General features: G+C 47.0%; 1 protein-coding gene across 5 annotated transcripts in view; it reads right to left on the minus strand.

Moving 5' to 3' along the window:
* Nucleotides 1–21,968, minus strand: part of adgrv1 (adhesion G protein-coupled receptor V1) — a 986,427-nt gene that overhangs the window by 438,544 nt on the left and 525,915 nt on the right. For all 5 annotated transcript variants that reach the window (XM_085989059.1, XM_085989068.1, XM_085989050.1 and 2 more), the window contains 2 exons: nt 12,866–13,037; nt 8,425–8,667 (listed from right to left, as the gene is read on the minus strand). In XM_085989059.1, coding sequence (XP_085845185.1) covers nt 8,425–8,667; nt 12,866–13,037 — 415 coding nt within the window. The remainder of the gene's footprint in view (nt 1–8,424; nt 8,668–12,865; nt 13,038–21,968) is intronic.

Raw genomic sequence — 21,968 nt, forward strand, 5'->3', positions numbered from 1 at the left:
TAAACTTTCCATTATTTTGCAAATTTCACAATTATAAATTTAGCCTAGAAATGATTGTTGTTGACGTTCGTACACTGCAACAGTGACTACACTTCAAAAGTGACTGTAATGTACTATGAGACATCTTAATGTTGTGAAAGGCACTATATAAATGCAAGTCTTTTTTTACTAGATGAACCCTTGGTTTCCTCATATGTATTTCCTCTGTCTGCTACCTGAACACAATTGTTAATTTGTTTATTTTGCATAGGTTAACAGCTCTAAAATAATGCAAACGGTGTAAATAATTCATCACAATATCATCAACAATAATTTCTAGATTTTAAATATATTGAGAAGCCAAAGGTTACTTGAAGTTATTGTTAATTATAATAGCAGACACTCTTTTAAATCATTCGTATCACATTACTCTGCCTGCTATTTAGCGATGGTGTTAACCTATTTATTTTATTTACACATTAAGCATTAATTTTCTATTAATCAACATTAATTTCTAGCCTTAAATGTAAAAATGTGACTGAACCAGTCAATTAGGATGTTGTTTCTCAGCCATATATTACCACAGTCATTGCTGCTGGCAATGCGTTTAGTTTTGATGACCCACAAGGGAACTGAAAACCAACCCCCCAAAAAAACTGTAAATCGGAAGTAAACAAGTAAATATATTGGGTAATTATATATGATGGAGCAAAGCAGTAAAGAAAACACTAAGCAGGATTATAAAAGAAAATCTGCAATTTGTAACTTCATGCAAGTTATCTTTAAAATCCTGTAAAACTTTGTGTGAACATATTCCAGAGGTTTATAAAATAAATCCAACGCGTCTCTACACAGTGCCATTCAAGTGGATGAAGTGCCACCTGCTGTTTTACAGCAGTATTGCTGGTAATTCAAGTTTTACATTACTTAATACAGGAAACTCTTTGGTATCCGGCACTGACGGGACCGGGATGGTGCCGGTTGATTAAAAATTCCGGATAAGGAAGAAGGGACATGGAGTGACAATGGCCCAAGCTACGAGAGCCCCATTACACAGCCAGAAGTGCTGGAGCCCCATAACACAGCCAGAAGTGCTGGAGCCCCATAACACAGCCAGAAGTGCTGGAGCCCGATAACACAGCCAGAAGTGCTGGAGCCCCATAACACAGCCAGAAGTGCTGGAGCGCTGTAACACAGCCAGAAATGCTGGAGCCCCATAGCACAGCCAGAAGTGCTGGAGCCCCGTAACACAGCCAGAAGTGCTGGAGCCCCATAACACAGCCAGAAATGCTGGAGCCCCGTAACACAGCCAGAAGTGCTGGAGCCCCATAACACAGCCAGAAGTGCGGGAGCCCCATAACACAGCCAGAAGTGCTGGAGCCCCGTAACACAGCCAGAAGTGCTGGAGCCCCGTAACACAGCCAGAAGTGCTGGAGCCCCATAGCACAGCCAGAAATGCTGGAGCCCCGTAACACAGCCAGAAGTGCTGGAGCCCCATAACACAGCCAGAAGTGCTGGAGCCCCTTAGCACAACCAGAAGTGCTGGAGCCCCATAGCACAGCCAGAAGTGCTGGAGCCCCATAGCACAGCCAGAAGTGCTGGAGCCCCGTAACACAGCCAGAAGTGCTGGAGCCCCGTAGCACAGCCAGAAGTGCTGGAGCCCCATAGCACAGCCAGAAATGCTGGAGCCCCATAACACAGCCAGAAGTGCTGGAGCCCCTTAGCACAGCCAGAAGTGCTAGAGCCCCATAACACAGCCAGAAATGCTGGAGCCCCGTAACACAGCCAGAAGTGCTGGAGCCCCATAGCACAGCCAGAAGTGCTGGAGCCCCATAGCACAGCCAGAAGTGCTGGAGCCCCATAACACAACCAGAAGTGCTGGAGCCCCGTAACACAGCCAGAAGTGCTGGAGCCCCATAGCACAGCCAGAAGTGCTGGAGCCCCATAACACAGCCAGAAGTGCTGGAGCCCCGTAGCACAGCCAGAAATGCTGGAGCCCCGTAACACAGCCAGAAGTGCTGGAGCCCCGTAGCACAGCCAGAAGTGCTGGAGCCCCGTAACACAGTCAGAAGTGCTGGAGCCCCATAGCACAGCCAGAAGTGCTGGAGCCCCATAACACAACCAGAAGTGCTGGAGCCCCGTAGCACAGCCAGAAATGCTGGAGCCCCGTAACACAGCCAGAAATGCTGGAGCCCCATAACACAACCAGAAGTGCTGGAGCCCCGTAGCACAGCCAGAAATGCTGGAGCCCCGTAACACAGCCAGAAATGCTGGAGCCCCATAGCACAGCCAGAAGTGCTGGAGCCCCATAGCACAACCAGAAGTGCTGGAGCCCCGTAACACAGCCAGAAATGCTGGAGCCCCGTAGCACAGCCAGAAGTGCTGGAGCCCCGTAACACAGCCAGAAATGCTGGAGCCCCGTAGCACAGCCAGAAGTGCTGGAGCCCCATAGCACAGCCAGAAGTGCTGGAGCCCCATAACACAGCCAGAAGTGCTGGAGCCCCTTAGCACAGCCAGAAGTGCTGGAGCCCCATAACACAGCCAGAAATGCTGGAGCCCCGTAACACAGCCAGAAGTGCTGGAGCCCCATAGCACAGCCAGAAGTGCTGGAGCCCCATAGCACAGCCAGAAGTGCTGGAGCCCCATAACACAACCAGAAGTGCTGGAGCCCCGTAACACAGCCAGAAGTGCTGGAGCCCCATAGCACAGCCAGATGTGCTGGAGCCCCATAACACAGCCAGAAGTGCTGGAGCCCCGTAGCACAGCCAGAAGTGCTGGAGCCCCATAACACAGCCAGAAATGCTGGAGCCCCATAACACAGCCAGAAGTGCTGGAGCCCCTTAGCACAGCCAGAAGTGCTGGAGCCCCATAACACAGCCAGAAATGCTGGAGCCCCGTAACACAGCCAGAAGTGCTGGAGCCCCATAGCACAGCCAGAAGTGCTGGAGCCCCATAGCACAGCCAGAAGTGCTGGAGCCCCATAACACAACCAGAAGTGCTGGAGCCCCGTAACACAGCCAGAAGTGCTGGAGCCCCATAGCACAGCCAGAAGTGCTGGAGCCCCATAACACAGCCAGAAGTGCTGGAGCCCCGTAGCACAGCCAGAAGTGCTGGAGCCCCGTAACACAGTCAGAAGTGCTGGAGCCCCATAGCACAGCCAGAAGTGCTGGAGCCCCATAACACAACCAGAAGTGCTGGAGCCCCGTAGCACAGCCAGAAATGCTGGAGCCCCGTAACACAGCCAGAAATGCTGGAGCCCCATAACACAACCAGAAGTGCTGGAGCCCCGTAGCACAGCCAGAAATGCTGGAGCCCCGTAACACAGCCAGAAGTGCTGGAGCCCCATAGCACAGCCAGAAGTGCTGGAGCCATATAGCACAGCCAGAAGTGCTGGAGCCCCATAACACAACCAGAAGTGCTGGAGCCCCGTAACACAGCCAGAAGTGCTGGAGCCCCATAGCACAGCCAGAAGTGCTGGAGCCCCATAACACAGCCAGAAGTGCTGGAGCCCCGTAGCACAGCCAGAAGTGCTGGAGCCCCGTAGCACAGCCAGAAGTGCTGGAGCCCCGTAACACAGTCAGAAGTGCTGGAGCCCCATAGCACAGCCAGAAGTGCTGGAGCCCCATAACACAACCAGAAGTGCTGGAGCCCCGTAGCACAGCCAGAAATGCTGGAGCCCCGTAACACAGCCAGAAATGCTGGAGCCCCATAACACAACCAGAAGTGCTGGAGCCCCGTAGCACAGCCAGAAATGCTGGAGCCCCGTAACACAGCCAGAAATGCTGGAGCCCCATCGCACAGCCAGAAGTGCTGGAGCCCCGTAGCACAGCCAGAAGTGCTGGAGCCCCGTAACACAGTCAGAAGTGCTGGAGCCCCATAGCACAGCCAGAAGTGCTGGAGCCCCATAACACAACCAGAAGTGCTGGAGCCCCGTAGCACAGCCAGAAATGCTGGAGCCCCATAACACAACCAGAAGTGCTGGAGCCCCGTAGCACAGCCAGAAATGCTGGAGCCCCGTAACACAGCCAGAAATGCTGGAGCCCCATAGCACAGCCAGAAGTGCTGGAGCCCCATAGCACAACCAGAAGTGCTGGAGCCCCGTAACACAGCCAGAAATGCTGGAGCCCCGTAGCACAGCCAGAAGTGCTGGAGCCCCGTAACACAGCCAGAAATGCTGGAGCCCCGTAGCACAGCCAGAAGTGCTGGAGCCCCATAGCACAGCCAGAAGTGCTGGAGCCCCGTAACACAACCAGAAATGCTGGAGCCCCTTAGCACAGCCAGAAGTGCTGGAGCCCCTTAGCACAGCCAGAAGTGCTGGAGCCCCGTAACACAACCAGAAGTGCTGGAGCCCCGTAACACAACCAGAAGTGCTGGAGCCCCTTAGCACAGCCAGAAGTGCTGGAGCCCCGTAACACAACCAGAAGTGCTGGAGCCCCTTAGCACAGCCAGAAGTGCTGGAGCGCCGTAACACAACCAGAAGTGCTGGAGCCCCTTAGCACAGCCAGAAGTGCTGGAGCCCCGTAACACAGCCAGAAGTGCTGGAGCCCCGTAACACAGCCAGAAGTGCTGGAGCCCCGTAACACAGCCAGAAGTGCTGGAGCCCCATAGCACAGCCAGAAGTGCTGGAGCCCCATAGCACAGCCAGAAGTGCTGGAGCCCCTTAGCACAGCCAGAAGTGCTGGAGCCCCGTAACACAACCAGAAGTGCTGGAGCCCCTTAGCACAGCCAGAAGTGCTGGAGCCCCGTAACACAACCAGAAGTGCTGGAGCCCCTTAGCACAGCCAGAAGTGCTGGAGCGCCGTAACACAACCAGAAGTGCTGGAGCCCCTTAGCACAGCCAGAAGTGCTGGAGCCCCGTAACACAGCCAGAAGTGCTGGAGCCCCGTAACACAGCCAGAAGTGCTGGAGCCCCGTAACACAGCCAGAAGTGCTGGAGCCCCATAGCACAGCCAGAAGTGCTGGAGCCCCATAGCACAGCCAGAAGTGCTGGAGCCCCATAGCACAGCCAGAAGTGCTGGAGCGCCGTAACACAACCAGAAGTGCTGGAGCCCCATAGCACAGCCAGAAGTGCTGGAGCCCCATAGCACAGCCAGAAGTGCTGGAGCCCCATAGCACAGCCAGAAGTGCTGGAGCCCCATAGCACAGACAGAATTGCTGGAGCGCCGTAACACAACCAGAAGTGCTGGAGCCCCTTAGCACAGCCAGAAGTGCTGGAGCCCCATAGCACAGCCAGAAGTGCTGGAGCCCCATAGCACAGCCAGAAGTGCTGGAGCCCTGTAACACAACCAGAAGTGCTGGAGCCCCATAGCACAGCCAGAATTGCTGGAGCGCCGTAACACAACCAGAAGTGCTGGAGCGCCTTAGCACAGCCAGAAGTGCTGGAGCCCCGTAACACAGGTACAGGGGGCCCGGTTACACAACCAGAGGTGCAGGAACCATGGTTACACGGCAAAAGGTACAAAATCCCCGGTTACACAGCCGCAATTATACAGTATACGGAAGCCTCAAAACCTACTCCTGAATTTTGCTGGTTATTAGAGAATTCCGGATAATTAGGTGCCGTTTAAACGAGAGTTTCCTGTATAGAGGGATTGCTATTAAATGTTGCATTTTACACTTTTTATTATTATTTTCAAACATTTTGCTCTCCCTATTTAGTAGTTTTTTTTCACCTTTCCATTTCCTTTGTGAAACAGACTAATCCCAAGGCTGTCACAATTTTCAAAGTGTCCGGAGTGACATTTACAATAAAAAAAGACAGGCTCCCTGGATCCCTCAATAGGTAAAGATACTGCTCAATGTGGAGGACTAATTGTCCTCTTTGTAGTGCCTGGGGAATGCTCAGATCCCAGATGCTATAGAGAGAAAAACGAGGTGGAGAGCTGCTACGTTACCACTACACAGCCCAGCATTTCCAGGGCTTTTCTCAATGGGTGCACATCGAGCGCTGTTAGGGAAATGAGGCTGGAGGGAGTGCTCTCAGCCTTCATGTCCTAAAAAAGTTGGCACTGGAGCTTATGGTGGGAATGTCCTCAGATCAGAGGATCTAAGGGGGGAGAGGGAGGTGGTCCAGGAACAAACTGAAGAGAAGTAGTTCAAGTGTGATTTTCACTTTTCCTATACCCAGGATCTTCATGCTTTTTCTTTTCATCTCTACTAAATTTGGCAGATAGTCTTCAGTCTAAAGGTATTTTCTGCAGTGGCAGTATTATTTACTAACAATAGGTGCAGCAGGTACTCATAGTATACAAAGTAAGCATACTTATTAATCAAATCATGCAACCTATAAACTGCAGGTGCTGTCAAAGCAAATATTGTAGATAAATGAATCTTGTGGAATTTTCAGTATCAGCTGACAATCTTCTGAACAGGAGGAAGAGGGCTTCAATAATGGCTATTCAGTTGCAACCTGTCACTTTTAGTTACTGTCTTTAGTGCTGATATCTTCACAAGTATCTCTCTGACAAATATATCTACCATTAAAAAGCTTGAGGTAAATTTTCATCTTCACCGCCTGAGCGATAATGTGGTGTAGTGGATCAGTTACCCATTATATAGCCTGCCTGAAACAAACAGGCATTCCACTTTGCTGGTAAAGATACAAATTTACCCCCTCTTGTCACAAGACCTTAATGTACCATTTATAAGTCATCTTTTTCACAAGTGTACAAAAGGCACTTTTTTGCTTATCTTTTATGCCCTCCTAAACACATACCATAAAAAGTGATGCATTCAGGTTTGCATTATTGCTATACACATGAGAAATGTACAGAAATTATTCTCACTACAGAGAAGAGATTGGTTTCATATCACACAACAAATTACGTTAGCCATAGTTTAATTTTACCAGATAAACAAGGTTCATCCTAATCCACAAATTTTCCAGGGAGGCAATTAGCGAGAAATATGCAACAGAGATTGGGGAAAGAGTGAAAGGGAGAAAGACGGGAAGAAATGAGACAGTGTTGAATGCACACACATATATATCTATATATGGATCTCTCTCCTTCATATATATACATATCTATCGTATATCTCTGCACACTTTTTGTCTGTGTAACCTGATTTCTTGCTGTCAAGTATTTGTCACAAATGTTTTCAATTAAAAATTCCTCTGTCCACATGTATAATGGGCTTTGCAATGTAATCTTGTCACTCTTGTGTAATCTCACCACCAGGTTCTCACAAATCATTCAAAATGCTTCCTGAAATTTTTTGCGCCTATCATTGTCTTTCTCAGAAACTGAAGATTGGCACAAAACAGAGTGGGAATACTACTCAAATTACAGCATTTAGTGTTACTGTAAATTGGATAATTGTTATCCCTGGATGATGCAACCGGAGACACAAACCACCTGATTACAAGGAGTGTAATGGCTCATGGCTGGCTTGACACAACCTTTGAGAGAGCTTAAAACGGTGCTTAAAAAACCTTATCCACATGAATCCAAGAATTAATTACATCATTCAATAACTGGTTCATACTTATTTACAGTTTGATGCTGTTTATCCAAACATTTCAGGAAATACTCTTATTCAAATAAGTTGATCATTCAAATAAGTGACTGTGCATTAACTTCAATGTTGCAACAGATTCAATTATATTAATTCTACATAGAAACTTATAAGAACATAAGAAATACAAGCAGGGGTAGGCCATACAACCCCTCGAGCCTGCTCCGCCATTCAATAAGATCATGGCTGATCTTCAACCTCAACTCCACTTTCCTGCCAAATCCCCATATCCCTTGATTCTCCTAGAGTCCAAAAATCTATTTATTTCAGCCCTGAATATACTCAGCGACTGAGCATCCACAGCCCTCTGGTATAAAGAATTCCAAAGATTCACCACCCGCTGAGTGAAGAAATTCCTCCTCATCTCAGTCTTAAATTGCCAACCCCTTATCCTGAGACTATGCCTCCTAGTTCTAGGCTCTCCAGCCAGGTGAAACCTCTCAGCATCTACCCTGTCAAGCCTGCTCAGAATCTTATATGTTTCAATAAGATCACCTCGCATTCTTCTAAACTCCAGAGTATAGGCCCATTCTACTCAATCTCTCATCATAGGACAACCCTCTCATCCCAGGAATCAATCTAGTGAACCTTCATTGCACCACCTTCAAGGTAAGTATGTCCTTTCTCAGATGAGGCCAAACTGTGCACAGTACTCCAGGAGTGGTCTCACCAAGGCCCTGTACAATTGTAGCAAGACTTCCTTACTCTTATACTCCAACCCCCTTGCAATAAAGGCCAACATGCCATTTGCCTTCCTAATTGCTTGCTGTACCTGCATTATATACAGTATGATGATGAAATAATTATACACTCAAGGCTTTCTGAGACTTCAGCTTTTAACTGTACTTTACATCTGACAAAAATCACAGGTCATCACAAAATAAATGATTGGATTAGATTTAAATAAATCTTTTTCCTAGTTATTCTCACCTGTGTATGGTAGCTAACACTGACAATTGTACTTGTATCAGCCTCCCTGACAACCTGCAGGCTTACAAATGTTGCCTTCTGATGAATGACAGGAAGCCGAGATCCCACAGCGAAAAAGATCAACTCGTGTAGCTTATCACTCTCCAGAATCGTAATGTTCAAGAATCGAGTACTGCTATTTATTGTGGCCCCTGCACCCACTTCATAGATTTCCACAAGAAACCAGGTTTCAAATTCTGGGATCTATAGAGGAGCAAAGAACAGTAAGTATGTAAGAAACATTGTCCATACTTTTCACATCACAGTGTGGTCATTACTTAAGTAACATGTTGAAACATAATGGCAGTCTAAAAGTGAAATTCAACTTTATCACAGAAATGTACGTAGTTTTAAAATGTCATGGGTAAAGTAAATTTTAATTCCAGTACAGCAGAAAACATGCATAATGCATAGTCCCATGCTTCACTTCCTAGACAATGTACAAATCCAAATTACAATTGATAGTTTTTATGGACAACATATCAATAATATATTCATCAGTAAAGATGTATTAAGTAATGAAAGTACTGGATATTTAATGTAAATAAACTTCATATTACCCCTGTACATTATTTGTCATTGTGTTATCTGTTTGTTTCTACCACTGCACAAGATTTTATGATTCCCCTTTTGAGTATTGTGGGTTTAAAAGTGCAAGTAGATACTAATAAATTAACTTAAAATGTTTTTAATCTTTGATATCCTTATTTTATTTTTCTTCCAAAGTTATGAATGTGTTAACATTATCATTCATTTTGGCAATGGCATACACCTTTTTCAGGTAATGCAACTTCGGATACATAAGGCCTCACATAACACTCCTGTGGGCCAATGGCTGGGCATGCGCAGGGCATGGCGGGGGTGGGGGAAGCAGAACTTTCAGGGGAAGAGTACCTGGCATACAAAAACTTGTAGACACGCTACCAAAGTTTTTTTCTACCAGAGAGCATTGGCCAAGCAGAAGATTAGTGATGCTCCATGACATGAGCTCATTAAAGGGCCAAAAAAAATCTCAATGGGAACATGCCTCCCAGCCCCGTTTTTCCACTGGTTTGGGCTGTGAGTATGCTGTTATGGGGTTCATAGAATGATACAACACAGAAGGAGACCATTTGGCCCATCGTGGTTCTTTGGTAGAGCTACCCAATTAGTCTCATTCCCCCACTCTTTCATCATAGCCCTGCAAATTTTTTCCCTTCAAGCATTTATCCAATTCCCTTTTGAAAGATACTATTGAATCTGCTTCTACCACCCTTTCAGGCAGTACATTCCAGATCACAACAACTGGCTGTGGAAAAAAAGATTTCCTCATTTGCCTCTGGTTCTTTTGCCAATCACCTTAAATCTGTGTCCTCTGGTGATCGACCCTTCTGCCACTGGGTTGCACTCTTAAAATTAGGCACACCCGTTTCCAAGCACAAGGGGACAGGCCTGTGTCAGCATTATGTTGGAGATGGGATACTGGCTTAAACCTGAAAAGACAGGCATGTTCATGTCATTGAAGGTACTTTGTGCGCACTCCACCTACCCAGGCATGGGGGTAGGGGGCAGGAAAATTGACCCTATTTTTATTATGTGTCTGAGTTTGCAGTTAGAGGTTCTCTGATTATGTAGTTTTAGGCTTTTTGATCATCCTAAATAGAGGACTAGAAATTCGTTATAGACAAGGAATGGGCAGTGTTTAGACTAAAAATGGTGAATTAGCACCAGGTGAAAATTGTCTAGACTGCACACAAAATTCGTCCTCACTCCTCATTAAAGTGATTGAGTCATAAAGCTAGTCTAAAAACCCAAGCTCACTGGTGTTACACTGAAATGATGGACCAATATCAGGTGTAGTCTAAACGCACAGGCTTTTTTCACTGCTTAAAAGGGAGGTCCACTGATGCTGCAGCACCTCATTTTCAGCATTGTTGGGTGTACAGCTGTCTCAACAACCATAAGAAGAAGGTTAAAGAGAAAGAGCACTTATTTACAAATGCTGATGGCAGATCACTGCCCCAGGGAGAGAGTCGGGGGGGTTTCCGTGGAAGCTTTGGAGGCCATTGGTTTTAGCGGTGGAGAGAAGGTGGGCGGTCTTGTACCAACTGGCAGGAGGCCCTCGCCACAAGTCTGCCGGACTATGTGGAGGGAGGTGGCACACCATGCCACAGGCAGCACTGTGGTCCCCAGGTCCCACACCCAGTGCAGGAGGAAGTTTAACAAGCGTACACGGGTGGTTAAGGTGAGTGAAGGCTTCAACAAATGCTACATACCACCATCTGTACCACAAGCTTCACACACTGCTCAATGTACCACACCCCCAGCACTCACCCACCAACAATCTGTACCTAGCAACACTCACACCCACATCTCACACACAATGACAGTTATTCAACTATGGCAGGCAGAAGGGTCATTAGTTATTAGAATTCATGTGATATGTGTGATATGTTTATAGATACATTTACTAATAGAGTTTGGAATATTTTGTGGTCTCTCTCATTTCACCTTTGCGCCCAGGAGGATGCTGTGATACGCCATGAGAAAGGGATTGTATGATGTGGTGAGCTACGGGGGTCTGGGGTTTCATTCATGCGAGTTAGATTCTGATGAGCCGGTAATGGACAGCCCGTCCAGAAGGCCGATTTTGTTTTTTATTTTTATTTTTTTATTTATTCGTTCGCAGCCCATCCCTAATTACTCTAGAGAAGGTGGTGGTGAGCCGCCTTATACAACTGAGCGACTTGCTAGGCCATTTCAAAGGGCAGTTAAGAGTCAACCACATTGCTGTGGGTCTGGAGTCACATATAGGCCAGACTGAGTAAGGACGGCAGATTTCCTTCCCTAAAGGACATTAGTGAACCAGATGGGTTTTTACAACAATCCAGCAGTTTCATGATCACCATTAGTGATACTAGCTTTTTATTCCAGATTTATTTATTAACTGAATTAAAATTCCCCAGCTGCCGTGGTGGGATTTGAACTCATGTCTCTAGATCATTAGTCCAGGCCTCTGGATTACTAGTCCAGTGACATTACCACTATGCTACCGTATCCGATTGTCTCACTGCCTCTGCCCTCCCTCCTGTTCCTCCTCCTCCTCCTTGTTCTCCTCTGCCTCATCAACCTCCTGAGGTAATGCCGCAATCCCGCAGCCCCCATGACTGTGAGGAAGTGTTGAGAGCAGAAGCCTTTAACAAATGAGTGACTTCTGCACTTGAATAAACACAACCTGTCACCAAAAAATCTTGAAATAACTAAAGAGAGCTGTTTCAGTTGCAGGAAGTAGCAAACAGGCACTGAAACTACAAAAACCTGTCAGGTACAGCTGTTTAGGGATGGTGCCTTTAAATAACACTGCTACAGCCTGCTTCCTGCTTGTAGACACCAGCTCTCCCTGTCATTGTTCTGCGCTGCTAAAGTAAGTGGCTAAATCCAATGTTGGAGATCAAGCATCCAGTGAATGTTGCACACTCACTAATGTCACGATCTCCATGATGGCGAGCTCCCTGGCGCTAGGGTTTACCAGCAGCACTACCGACACCACTGATATGGCATGTGGTGCTGAAACCGGCATCAACAGTCATTACAGCTTTCAACGGCATTTCAGCGCCATCTCCTGGCGCTAACGTCTGGCGCAGGCAACAAAAATTTTTCCCCGAATCAGTTGTAAATAAGTTGCACTGAAGAGCTAATCATATTAAAATGTGAGTGTACCTGCTGAATACACAGATGCTTCTGGTCTGTCATTCAGTTGATCAGTATGTTTTAGTTCCATTCAAACCAGGGGGTCGATTTTGAATGCCCTCGCCTGGTGTTAACGGCCTCAAAATGAGGTTGGTAGCCTTATCGCCCTGATAATATCAATGGTGCAGCCTGCCCCATTTTACAAGGGGCGTTACTACCGGGTGTCCAAAGTGCCCCCGTTTCAAGCAATAGGCCCCTTTTCATATGGAAATAGGGGTCTGATGACATAAATAGGGCCCCGATTGCCATTTTTGGTAGGAACTGGTCAGGACCTGCGCAGTTCAAGTTTCAATCAGTTCCATGGGTGAATGAAGAGAAGAGGCCCCCTAAAGGTAAGTCTTGAATTATTTTTGTGGGCCCCAGAGGGGCATGGGTGCACCTCCGAGGCCCAGAAAAATAATTTGGGCTGCTGCTGCTAGCCTGATTTCCAGTGTGCAATCTGGTGAGCTGCATCGGGACACCTATTTGGTATCCTGCAGCTCACCTGGCGAATTTAAAAGAGGTCTGAGCCTTAAAATCACAAGGGCCACTTCACCAGCGGAATGGACGGCCGACTAGCTCACTGCATCAGTCCAAAGGTCAAAATCTACCCCGTAAAGAGAAGAATTCCCATAAACAGTATCCTTACATCACAACCAGTTATATAACTAGCACTGTCTTTCTGTTTACTGACCTTGTCTGGTTTGATTTCAATGGTGATAATACATTCAGTCTCTCCAGTGACACAGAGGGTAACTCCCGATACAGCCATCAGTTCATTGACCAGATTTATCCCATCTCTTTGCAGTACAACATCTGTTTTATTAAATGTCACACGCCAAGAAATCTTCACATCCTCAAAAGATCTGTAAATGTAAATTAAAGGTCAGGGCTGGATTTTCATTGAGGAGTCGGGTAGGAGGTGGGACTACAACTTTCGGGGTTGTAGTTCCGCCTCCATCGAGTTCTAGCCAACCCACGCGATTTTGACTTGATTGACCTTGTTGAGCCCACCCAGCAGGCTCAGCAGGCCAATTAAGGGCCACCCGGTAACAGGTGACGTCACAGATTGATATTTCATCTGTCAAGACCTTTTGACAGATGAAATATCAGCATTTCACAGCTGCTGAAGCTGTCAAACACTGACAATCTGTACTCTAAGTTAATTCCTTCCTCTCAGGCTGATTTAGAGATCTCCCCGGAACAGAAAGCTGAATGCTGCAATTTTTGACAGCTCGCAGCCATTCTGCTTTCTGTGCCAGTGAGATGAGGGGCTCCTGAGACCTGAGGGAAGGAAGGCTGTAAAGGTAAGTAAAGGCATGTAAAACTTCTTTAAACACTTTACATACACCAAACACACTTACGTTTGCACTCATGCACCCATCACTCACCTGAACACCAGACATCTCAACCCCTCCAAGCCCTTCATCCCGACAGTCCGCCTCCTCTAACTTGGCGTGGTTTGGAGCCGTCGGGAATCCCACACTTCAACATTAAAAATAGGGATTAGGCTAAAAACTGCCTGTTAACTACCTGTTAACAGGCAGTTAATTGGCACTAATCCCCTTCCCGCCTCGGGGAGGCGGGTCCCAGTGCGGGTCGGGTACCCGCCTCCTTTGAAATTGGCATGGAGGCGGGTTGGGGGCGGGATGGGTTCGTGCCTCCCGATTTCGCGATTTTAACCCCCCACACGCCTCCAATCCCGCCTCCACAGTCCAATGAAAATCCTGCCCAAAATATCTGGAGTTCCTTAACATTGGAATATCATTTAAAAATCATACTCCCAGATCTCTTAGTTTTCCTGTTAATATGGAAGTGACTAAGGCTCAGGTAGGAAAATCAGGTAGATTTTCATCTTCACCACGTGAGCGGAGATCTGGTGAGGCAGATCGCACGCTCCTTATAGAACCTGCCTGATTTTAATTCCAGTGAAGCTCCCCCTTTACCAACCTTTTTTGTGCTCAGATTACCAGGACATATTTACTTGTGCTGTACCGTGATGCACATAGAAAATAGTTGTCTGATCTCATGTTAATTCTCAAGGACTTCCCTATATGAACCCAGTTATGTCTGGGTGAACTACCTTATGTCACATTGGGTATTGCCTATAGGTTATCAGTTCAGCTGATACTTCGACAAAGGCTACGGAGGAGAGATAAATCTATAGATGACACAAAGCTGGGTGGGCGTGCGTGCTGTGAGGAGGATGTCGAGAAACTCCAGTATGATTTGCACAGGTTGGGTGATTGGGCAGAAGCATGGCAGATGCAATATAACATGGATAAATGCGAGGTTATCCACTTTGGTGTCAAAAACAGGAAGGCAGATTATTATCTGAATGGCAATAGATTGGGAGAAGGGGAAGTGCAATGAGACCTGGGTGTCCTTGTGCACCAGTCGCTGAAGGTAAGCATGCAGGTGCAGTAAGTGGTTAAGAAGGCAAATGGAATGTTGGCCTTCGTAGTGAGAGGCTTTAAGTACAGGAACAAGGATATCTTGCTGCAGTTGTACAGGGCCTTGGTGAGACCACATCTTGAGTATTGTGTGCAGTTTTGGTCGCCTTATCTGAGGAAGGATGTTCTTGCCATGGAAGGAGTTCAGCGAAGATTCACCAGGCTGATACCTGGGATGGCAGGAATGACGTATGAGGAGAGATTGGGTCAATTGGGCTTATACTCGCTGGAGTTTAGAAGAATGAGAGGGGATCTCATTGAAACTTATAAAATCTAGACAGACTAGATGCAGGAAGGATGTTCCCGATGGTCGGGGAGTCCAGAACCAGGGTTCATAGTCTAAGGATAAGGGGTAAGCCATTTAGGACAGAGATGAGGAGGAATTTCTTCACCCAGAGAGTGGTGAACCTGTGGAATTCTCTATCACAGAAGGCAGTAGAGGCCAATTCATTAAATATATTCAAGAAGGAGTTGGATATATTCCTTAAGGCTAAAGGGATCAAGGGATATGGAGAGAAGGCAGGAACGAGGTACTGAATTTGGATGATCAGCCATGATCTCATTGAATGGCGGAGCAGGCTCGAGGGGCCGAATGGCCTACTCCTGCTCCTATCTTCTATGTTTTCTATGTTTCTATAGAACAATCTGTAGGACAAGGATGAAATAAGACCCCTGCGTTTCATAGGCCAGAAATAACTGCTTGTGATATTAGCAGATCAACACTTGAAGTATTCAAAAGGCATTCCTTATGCACAACTGTAGTGTATGTACCTTGAAGAAGGAACTATATTCTGCAGCCCCTGTATACTGCAGTACCAGTAGTGACCACCCCTGTATATAAGCCTGTGTAGTAACTTTGTATAGTAGTTCCAGTTTTGTCTCCGTTCAGTAAACACCTGTTATAACCAACTTCTGCAGTCCGTGTCTCAATTACACAGACCTTACATTGGCGACGAACAGATCCGAACTTACCTACAGTTCTGCACCACCTCACGGGGATCCATCCCTGAAACGAATTTATTAGAGGTCGAAGCCAGAAGGAAGAAATCCAAAAAGAAAAAAAAACAAACAGAAGAAACGGGCGTTGACCGTGAGCAACCGCACTCTGATTCATCGAATTCGAAGATTTGCAGGAGAGGCTGTTGAGAGCTGGGCTTGGTTATCCAGTCTATGGTGTTCCAGCTAATCGGGCTGGTGGCAGGTAGTACACTGATCCTTCCTGGGCTGCGGCGGGCTAGAGCTCGATCGGGTGGCTTTTCAACGGGGCCGAACAGCGTTGTCGGGAAGAGGAGAGAGAGAGAGAGGGTGGAGCACACAGGGCGCGGCCAGTGCTACGAAGCCGGGCAGCGTACAGACCCGAGAAGAGGGAGGGAAGTGTCCCATAGGGTCTGCTCTGACGACGGGAACAGTAATTAAAATAAAAGAAAAAGAAGTTAGAAGCGCAGAAAGCCGCAAGGACCTGCAGTTTGCCACGGGGACCGCGGAGAGCGGCGTTGGCAGCAGCGCGGGGGGAAGCGCGCGAAGACCATAGGGCGTCGCCATCAAGGCATAAAAACGCCAGCAACAGCGCTGGCAGCAGCGAAAAAGGCAGAAAGCGCAGGAGGCGCCATCTTAATCCAGCGGGGAAGAAGGCAAAGCGCGGGAGGCGCCATTTTGTTCAATCGGGGAAGAAGGCAAAGCGCGGGAGGCACCATCTTAGATCTCCAAGATGCCGAAGACTGGCAATATCACTGCCTTCGATAATGCAATAGAAGACTCGGCCACGTATGTGGAAAGAGTCGAAGTATATTGCAAGGCAAATGAAGTAGCCGATGAGAAAAAGGCATCGGTACTACTAAACTTAATGGGCGCAAGAACGTACGGCCTATTGCGGAACCTGATCACTCCAGTCAAACCGATGGCGAAGAGTTTTAATGAAATTGTTGATATCCTACAGGAACACCTAAATCCTACACCGCTGCTGATAGCAGAAAGATTTAAATTCCACAAGAGAAATCAGCATAAAGATGAGAGCAATGCTGATTACCTTACGGAACTACGCAAGCTATCAAAGCACTGCCAGTTCGGAGCAGGACTGGCAGATACCCTACGGGACAAATTTCTCTGTGGACTCCTGAGTGAAGGAACCCAGAAGAGGTTACTCTCAGAGAAAGAGCTGATGCTAGATAAGGCTTTCAGCGTGGCAGTATCGTACGAAACAGCAGCAAGGGGAGCTGCGGAAATACAGCAAAAGCCACAGGAATACGGCACCCATGAAATGACACGGGGATTTGAAAAATGTTATCGCTGCGGCAGAACAACCCATGACCAGAAGGACTGCTGGTCCAAGGACAAAACATGCAGGCAATGCGGAAAGATGGGACAGATTGCACGAGTTTGCAGGTCCGGGAAGAAGACTAACGACAACAAAAAGACTACTAAGGAACAGTACAGGAAAGTACAAAAGATGACGGACAGTAGTTCCGAAGACCAGAAGAGCGATAGTGAATCCGGGAACAAGAGACTAAGCTGTCTCAAACTACACAACGTAATCGCAAAAGAGGATCACCGAACCATTTGGGTCACCCTCACGATAGCAGGGTCCCAAGTCAAAATGGAATTGGATACAGGATCAGCCCTGACCGTCATGAATCGACGAGACTACGAGCGGCTATGCTCACACATATCCTTGAAAGACACATTGATTGTCTTGAAGACATATACGGGGCAGAAAGTATACCCCAGAGGGACAATAAGGGTGCCTGTCGAATACAACGGCAAGGAAATACAGAAATTGTATCTGTACATACTGCAAGATGGTGGACCACCGTTATTCGGACGTGAATGGATCAGAAAGATAAGTTTAGACTGGCACTCCATTCAGGCACTGACTGTGGCTGGTAAAAAGGATGACGACGTCACACCTGGACGATTGTCAAAAATCTTAGCTAACACTAAAGAGGTATTTCAACAAGGACTGGGAACTCTTAAAGGCGTAACCGCCTTGATAAAAATAGAAGAGAATGCAATTCCCAAGTTTTTCAAAGCAAGACCGGTATCGTATGCAATTCGCCCAGCCGTCGAGGCAGAGCTGGAGAATCTGGAGAATGCAGGCGTGTTATCTAAGGTAGACTGGAGCGAGTGGGCGACACCCATCGTTCCTGTCATGAAGAAAACGTTAAACAATAAGTCTGAGGAGCCAAGGAAGGTTCGCATCTGTGGGGACTTCAAAGTGACTGTGAACCCAGTCCTTCACACAGTACAGCATCCTCTTCCGAGGATAGAAGATAATTTCGCCTCACTATCTGGAGGGAAACGTTTTGCAGAGATTGACCTAGCGCAAGCATATTTGCAGTTGGAGGTTGAAGAATCCTCTAGGAAATATCTCACGATAAACACTCACAAAGGTCTTTACCAGTATAATCGACTGGTATTCGGAGTAGCATCAGCTCCGGTATATGGCAAAGAGCGATGGAACAAGTTCTGCAAGGGATTCCGGGGGCTCAGTGTTACTTGGACGACATCCTAGTGACAGGTGAAAATGACAGTGAACACCTTGCCAACCTAGAGCAGGTGCTCACTAGACTAAGAGAACATGGGCTACGAGCCAATCGTCCCAAGCGCGAGTTTTTTAAGAAACAAATATCGTATTGTGGCCACGTGATTGATGAAGCGGGGTTACATAAGTCCCCTGACAAAATTGAAGCGGTAGTTAAGGCTCCAGCGCCTGAAATGTGTCACAACTGAGGTCATTCCTCGGATTGGTGAATTACTACCATAAGTTTTTGCCGAATTTGTCCACAATTCTGCACCCACTGAACACCCTGCTACAAACTGGAGTAGCATGGAAATGGAGCGATGAATGTAAGCGGGCCTTTCAGAAGTGTCAAGGCCTGGTCACTTCAAGAGAAGTATTGGCTCACTACAACCCATCACTACCGATAAGACTGGCGTGTGATGCGTCTCCCTACGGCGTTGGAGCGGTACTGTCACATAAATCCCTTGATGGTTCAGAGAGGCCGATAGCTTTTGCATCACGCTCGTTAACTGCAGCCGAGCGTAACTACGCCCAGGTTGACAGAGAGGCCCTCAGCCTGGTGTGGGGGGTGAAGAAGTTCAATCACTACCTGCACGGACAGAAATTTACTCTACTAACTGATCATCAACCTCTTGTCTCCATTTTCAACCCCAAGAAGGGCGTCCCGATAATGACAGCACAACGGCTACAGAGGTGGTCCCTTTTCCTAGGGGCACACCAATATGACATCGAGTACAAAGGAACTAAACAGCATGGGAATGCTGATGGATTGTCGCGCCTACCGTTGCCGACGGTGGAAGAAACACCTGCAGTGGATCCTGTGGAGATATTCCACTCGACCATAGTCGAATGTCTACCTGTGACGAATGCAAACATAGAAAAGGAAACACGAAATGACCCGACACTCTCCAGGGTCTATGATTTAACGGTGAAGGGATGGCCAGCACATGGCGAACCACTGTTGCCAGCATTCTCGCCGAGAAGAGAACAGCTGTCAGTGTGCCGAGAAACCTTGATGTGTGGATCCAGAGTAGTAATTCCACCCAAATTGAAGGATAGAGTGCTCCATGAGCTTCATGAGGGTCATCTGGGAGGGGTAAAAATGAAGAACTTAGCCAGAGCGTTTGTGTGGTGGCCGGAAATCGATAGAGGAATTGAAGAGATGACCAAGAGCTGTACAGGATGCCAGAAGGTCCAAAACGCCCCACCACAAGCCCCTCTACATCCATGGGAGTGGCCCTCATCTCCATGGCAAAGGGTACACATTGATTTTGCTGGTCCATTTATGGACTCGATGTTTTTAATTGCGGTGGATGCACATTCAAAGTGGCCAGAGGTAATAAAAATGTCCTCAACCACCACAGAAAAAACTATCACAGTCTTACGAACCATATTCACCAGAAATGGGCTGCCTGAACAGATTTGCTCCAACAATGGACCACAGTTTGTGTCTGAAGAGTTCCGGAGGTTCTTAAAGAACAATGGTGTTAAGCATTACACATCCGCCCCATATCATCCAGCCACCAATGGATTGGCTGAGAGGTTCGTTCAAACATTCAAGAAGGCTATCAAGGCAATGTGTAATGAAGATATACCCCTACAACACAAGGTGGATAACTTCTTGTTTGCCTACCGGAATGCGACACATGCGATTACCAACCAAACTCCAGCCATAATGTTCTTCAATCGAAGACTAAGATGCCGCTTGGATTTGGTTAAGCCAAACATCAGAAGAGATGTGGAGAACAGGCAGTTTCAGAGTATGAATGAAAGGCCAACCAGGAGTTTCAAGATAGGTCAACCAGTTTTGGCCCGGGACTACCGCACAGAGAAATGGCAGCCAGGAACGATCTGCACACGGGAAGGACCTCTAATGTATACCGTGGACGTTGGAGAGAGCATTGTAAGACGCCATGCTGACCAGATTCTAGAGTCACTGGAAAACATCAAATCTACACCACGATCCTATACACCTGGTGATGAAACCGAAGTACCAATTGCATCTGCCTCAGAATCGGTGATATTGGAAGCAGACGAACCAAACAACGATGTTGATCCCGAATCAACTTTGCCAGAAGAACCTGATACCCCAAAGAGGCGTTATCCGGACAGAATCAGGAAGCCTCCTCAAAGTCTGAATTTATAATTGATTAACTTCAGCTAATGTATATAGCAACTGTAATTGTAAATATGTTATTTAATTATTAATCGAATGTTATGTACTGTTTAGCTAAAAGGGGAGGAATTGTAGTGTATGTACCTTGAAGAAGGAACTATATTCTGCAGCCCCTGTATACTGCAGTACCAGTAGTGACCACCCCTGTATATAAGCCTGTGTAGTAACTTTGTATAGTAGTTCCAGTTTTGTCTCCATTCAGTAAACACCTGTTATAACCAACTTCTGCAGTCCATGTCTCAATTACACACGGACCTTACAACAACCATTTATTTTAAATGAATTAACATCTTTGTTAAAATAGAGAGAGGTCATACATGCATTAATTGCTCTTGGCTAATATTGATAACAGTAATTTCTAATATAAAAATGGAAAATGCTGGAAATACTCAGCAGGTCAGGCAACATCTGTGGTGAAAGAGAGTTAACGTTTCAGGCCGATGACCTTTCTAGGCTACTATGTATTAAATGATTGCGGATGATTTGGCCCCACTTGATTTGGAGTTCCAATAGAAGAGTTTGGGAGAAGGGCTTTGTAGAAATCAGCAAAGAACCAATCAGATGACAGATTCCAGGACCTGTACACACTGCAACTCTTCTGACGCCCGTTGGATTTTATTTTCCAAGAATGAGGAGCTTAAAGCTTATGAATCAATCTCAAGAGCTCAGAGTGAAAAGTCACCAAAGTATCACTTAGGGGTCAATTTTAACCCTATGCGTATGGCGGAAACTGGGTGGCTGGGCATCTAAAAAAACCTGTTACTTACCCGCTTGTAATTTGGCCCTTTCCCAATATTGCCGATTGTAACCTGCAGAGTGCAGCAGGCGGATAAGGCCTTTGCCTAAAGCAGGTAGGGGCTGCATTAATTTATGCAAATGAGGGTCCCATTACATCAAAAAGGACCCCAATTGCATTTTAACTGGGCCTCAGGAGGAAAGTTGCTGTGGCTTTCCCACCAGACTGAAGCAGATCTGCAACTAGTCTGAAGAGGCCTTCCAAGGTACTGTAAGTGCTTTCCTGAGCCCCACAAGGCAGTTCCAGACTCCCGCTCCCTTCCCTCCTGAGACCATCCTCACTGTCACTTCCCTGTTTGCATGTGAGCCTTCCTTTGGTGCCATCCAGTGGCCTCTGGCCCTCTGAACTTCCTTTCCTGCCCGCAGGCCAGCTACTGCTTTCCACCAGTTTTGTTTTTTGGGCAACTGACCGGCAGCATTTAGATGAGGCCTGGGCGATAAACTTACCCCAGCCCTCAAACCTAGTCTGGCAAGTGCATTTTGTACTCACCCTAACCACCCGAAACACATCAGGGGTTAAAAATCAACCCTTTATGTTCCCACTAGTAGTTAGTGATTCCAGAGATATTTATAAATTTTCTGTTGATTCCAGTATGGAGCTGTTTTGTTTTACATAAGAGCATAAGAAATAGGAGCAGGAGTAGGCCATTTGGCCCCTCCGTGCCTGCTCCGCCATTTAATGAGATCATGGCTGATCTGATCTTGGGCTCAGCTCCATTTCCCTGCCCACTCCCCATAACCCATCACTCCCTTATTGTTCAAAAATCTGTCTATCTCCACCTTAAATATATGCAATGACCCAGCCTCCACAGCTCTCTGGGGCAGAGAATTCCACAGATTTACGACCCTCTGAGAG

The sequence above is a fragment of the Somniosus microcephalus genome, chromosome 1 (genome assembly GCF_052327205.1).
Source record: "Somniosus microcephalus isolate GS21.2 chromosome 1, FLI_Smic_1.0, whole genome shotgun sequence".
In the NCBI taxonomy this organism is placed as follows: Eukaryota; Metazoa; Chordata; class Chondrichthyes; order Squaliformes; family Somniosidae; genus Somniosus; species Somniosus microcephalus.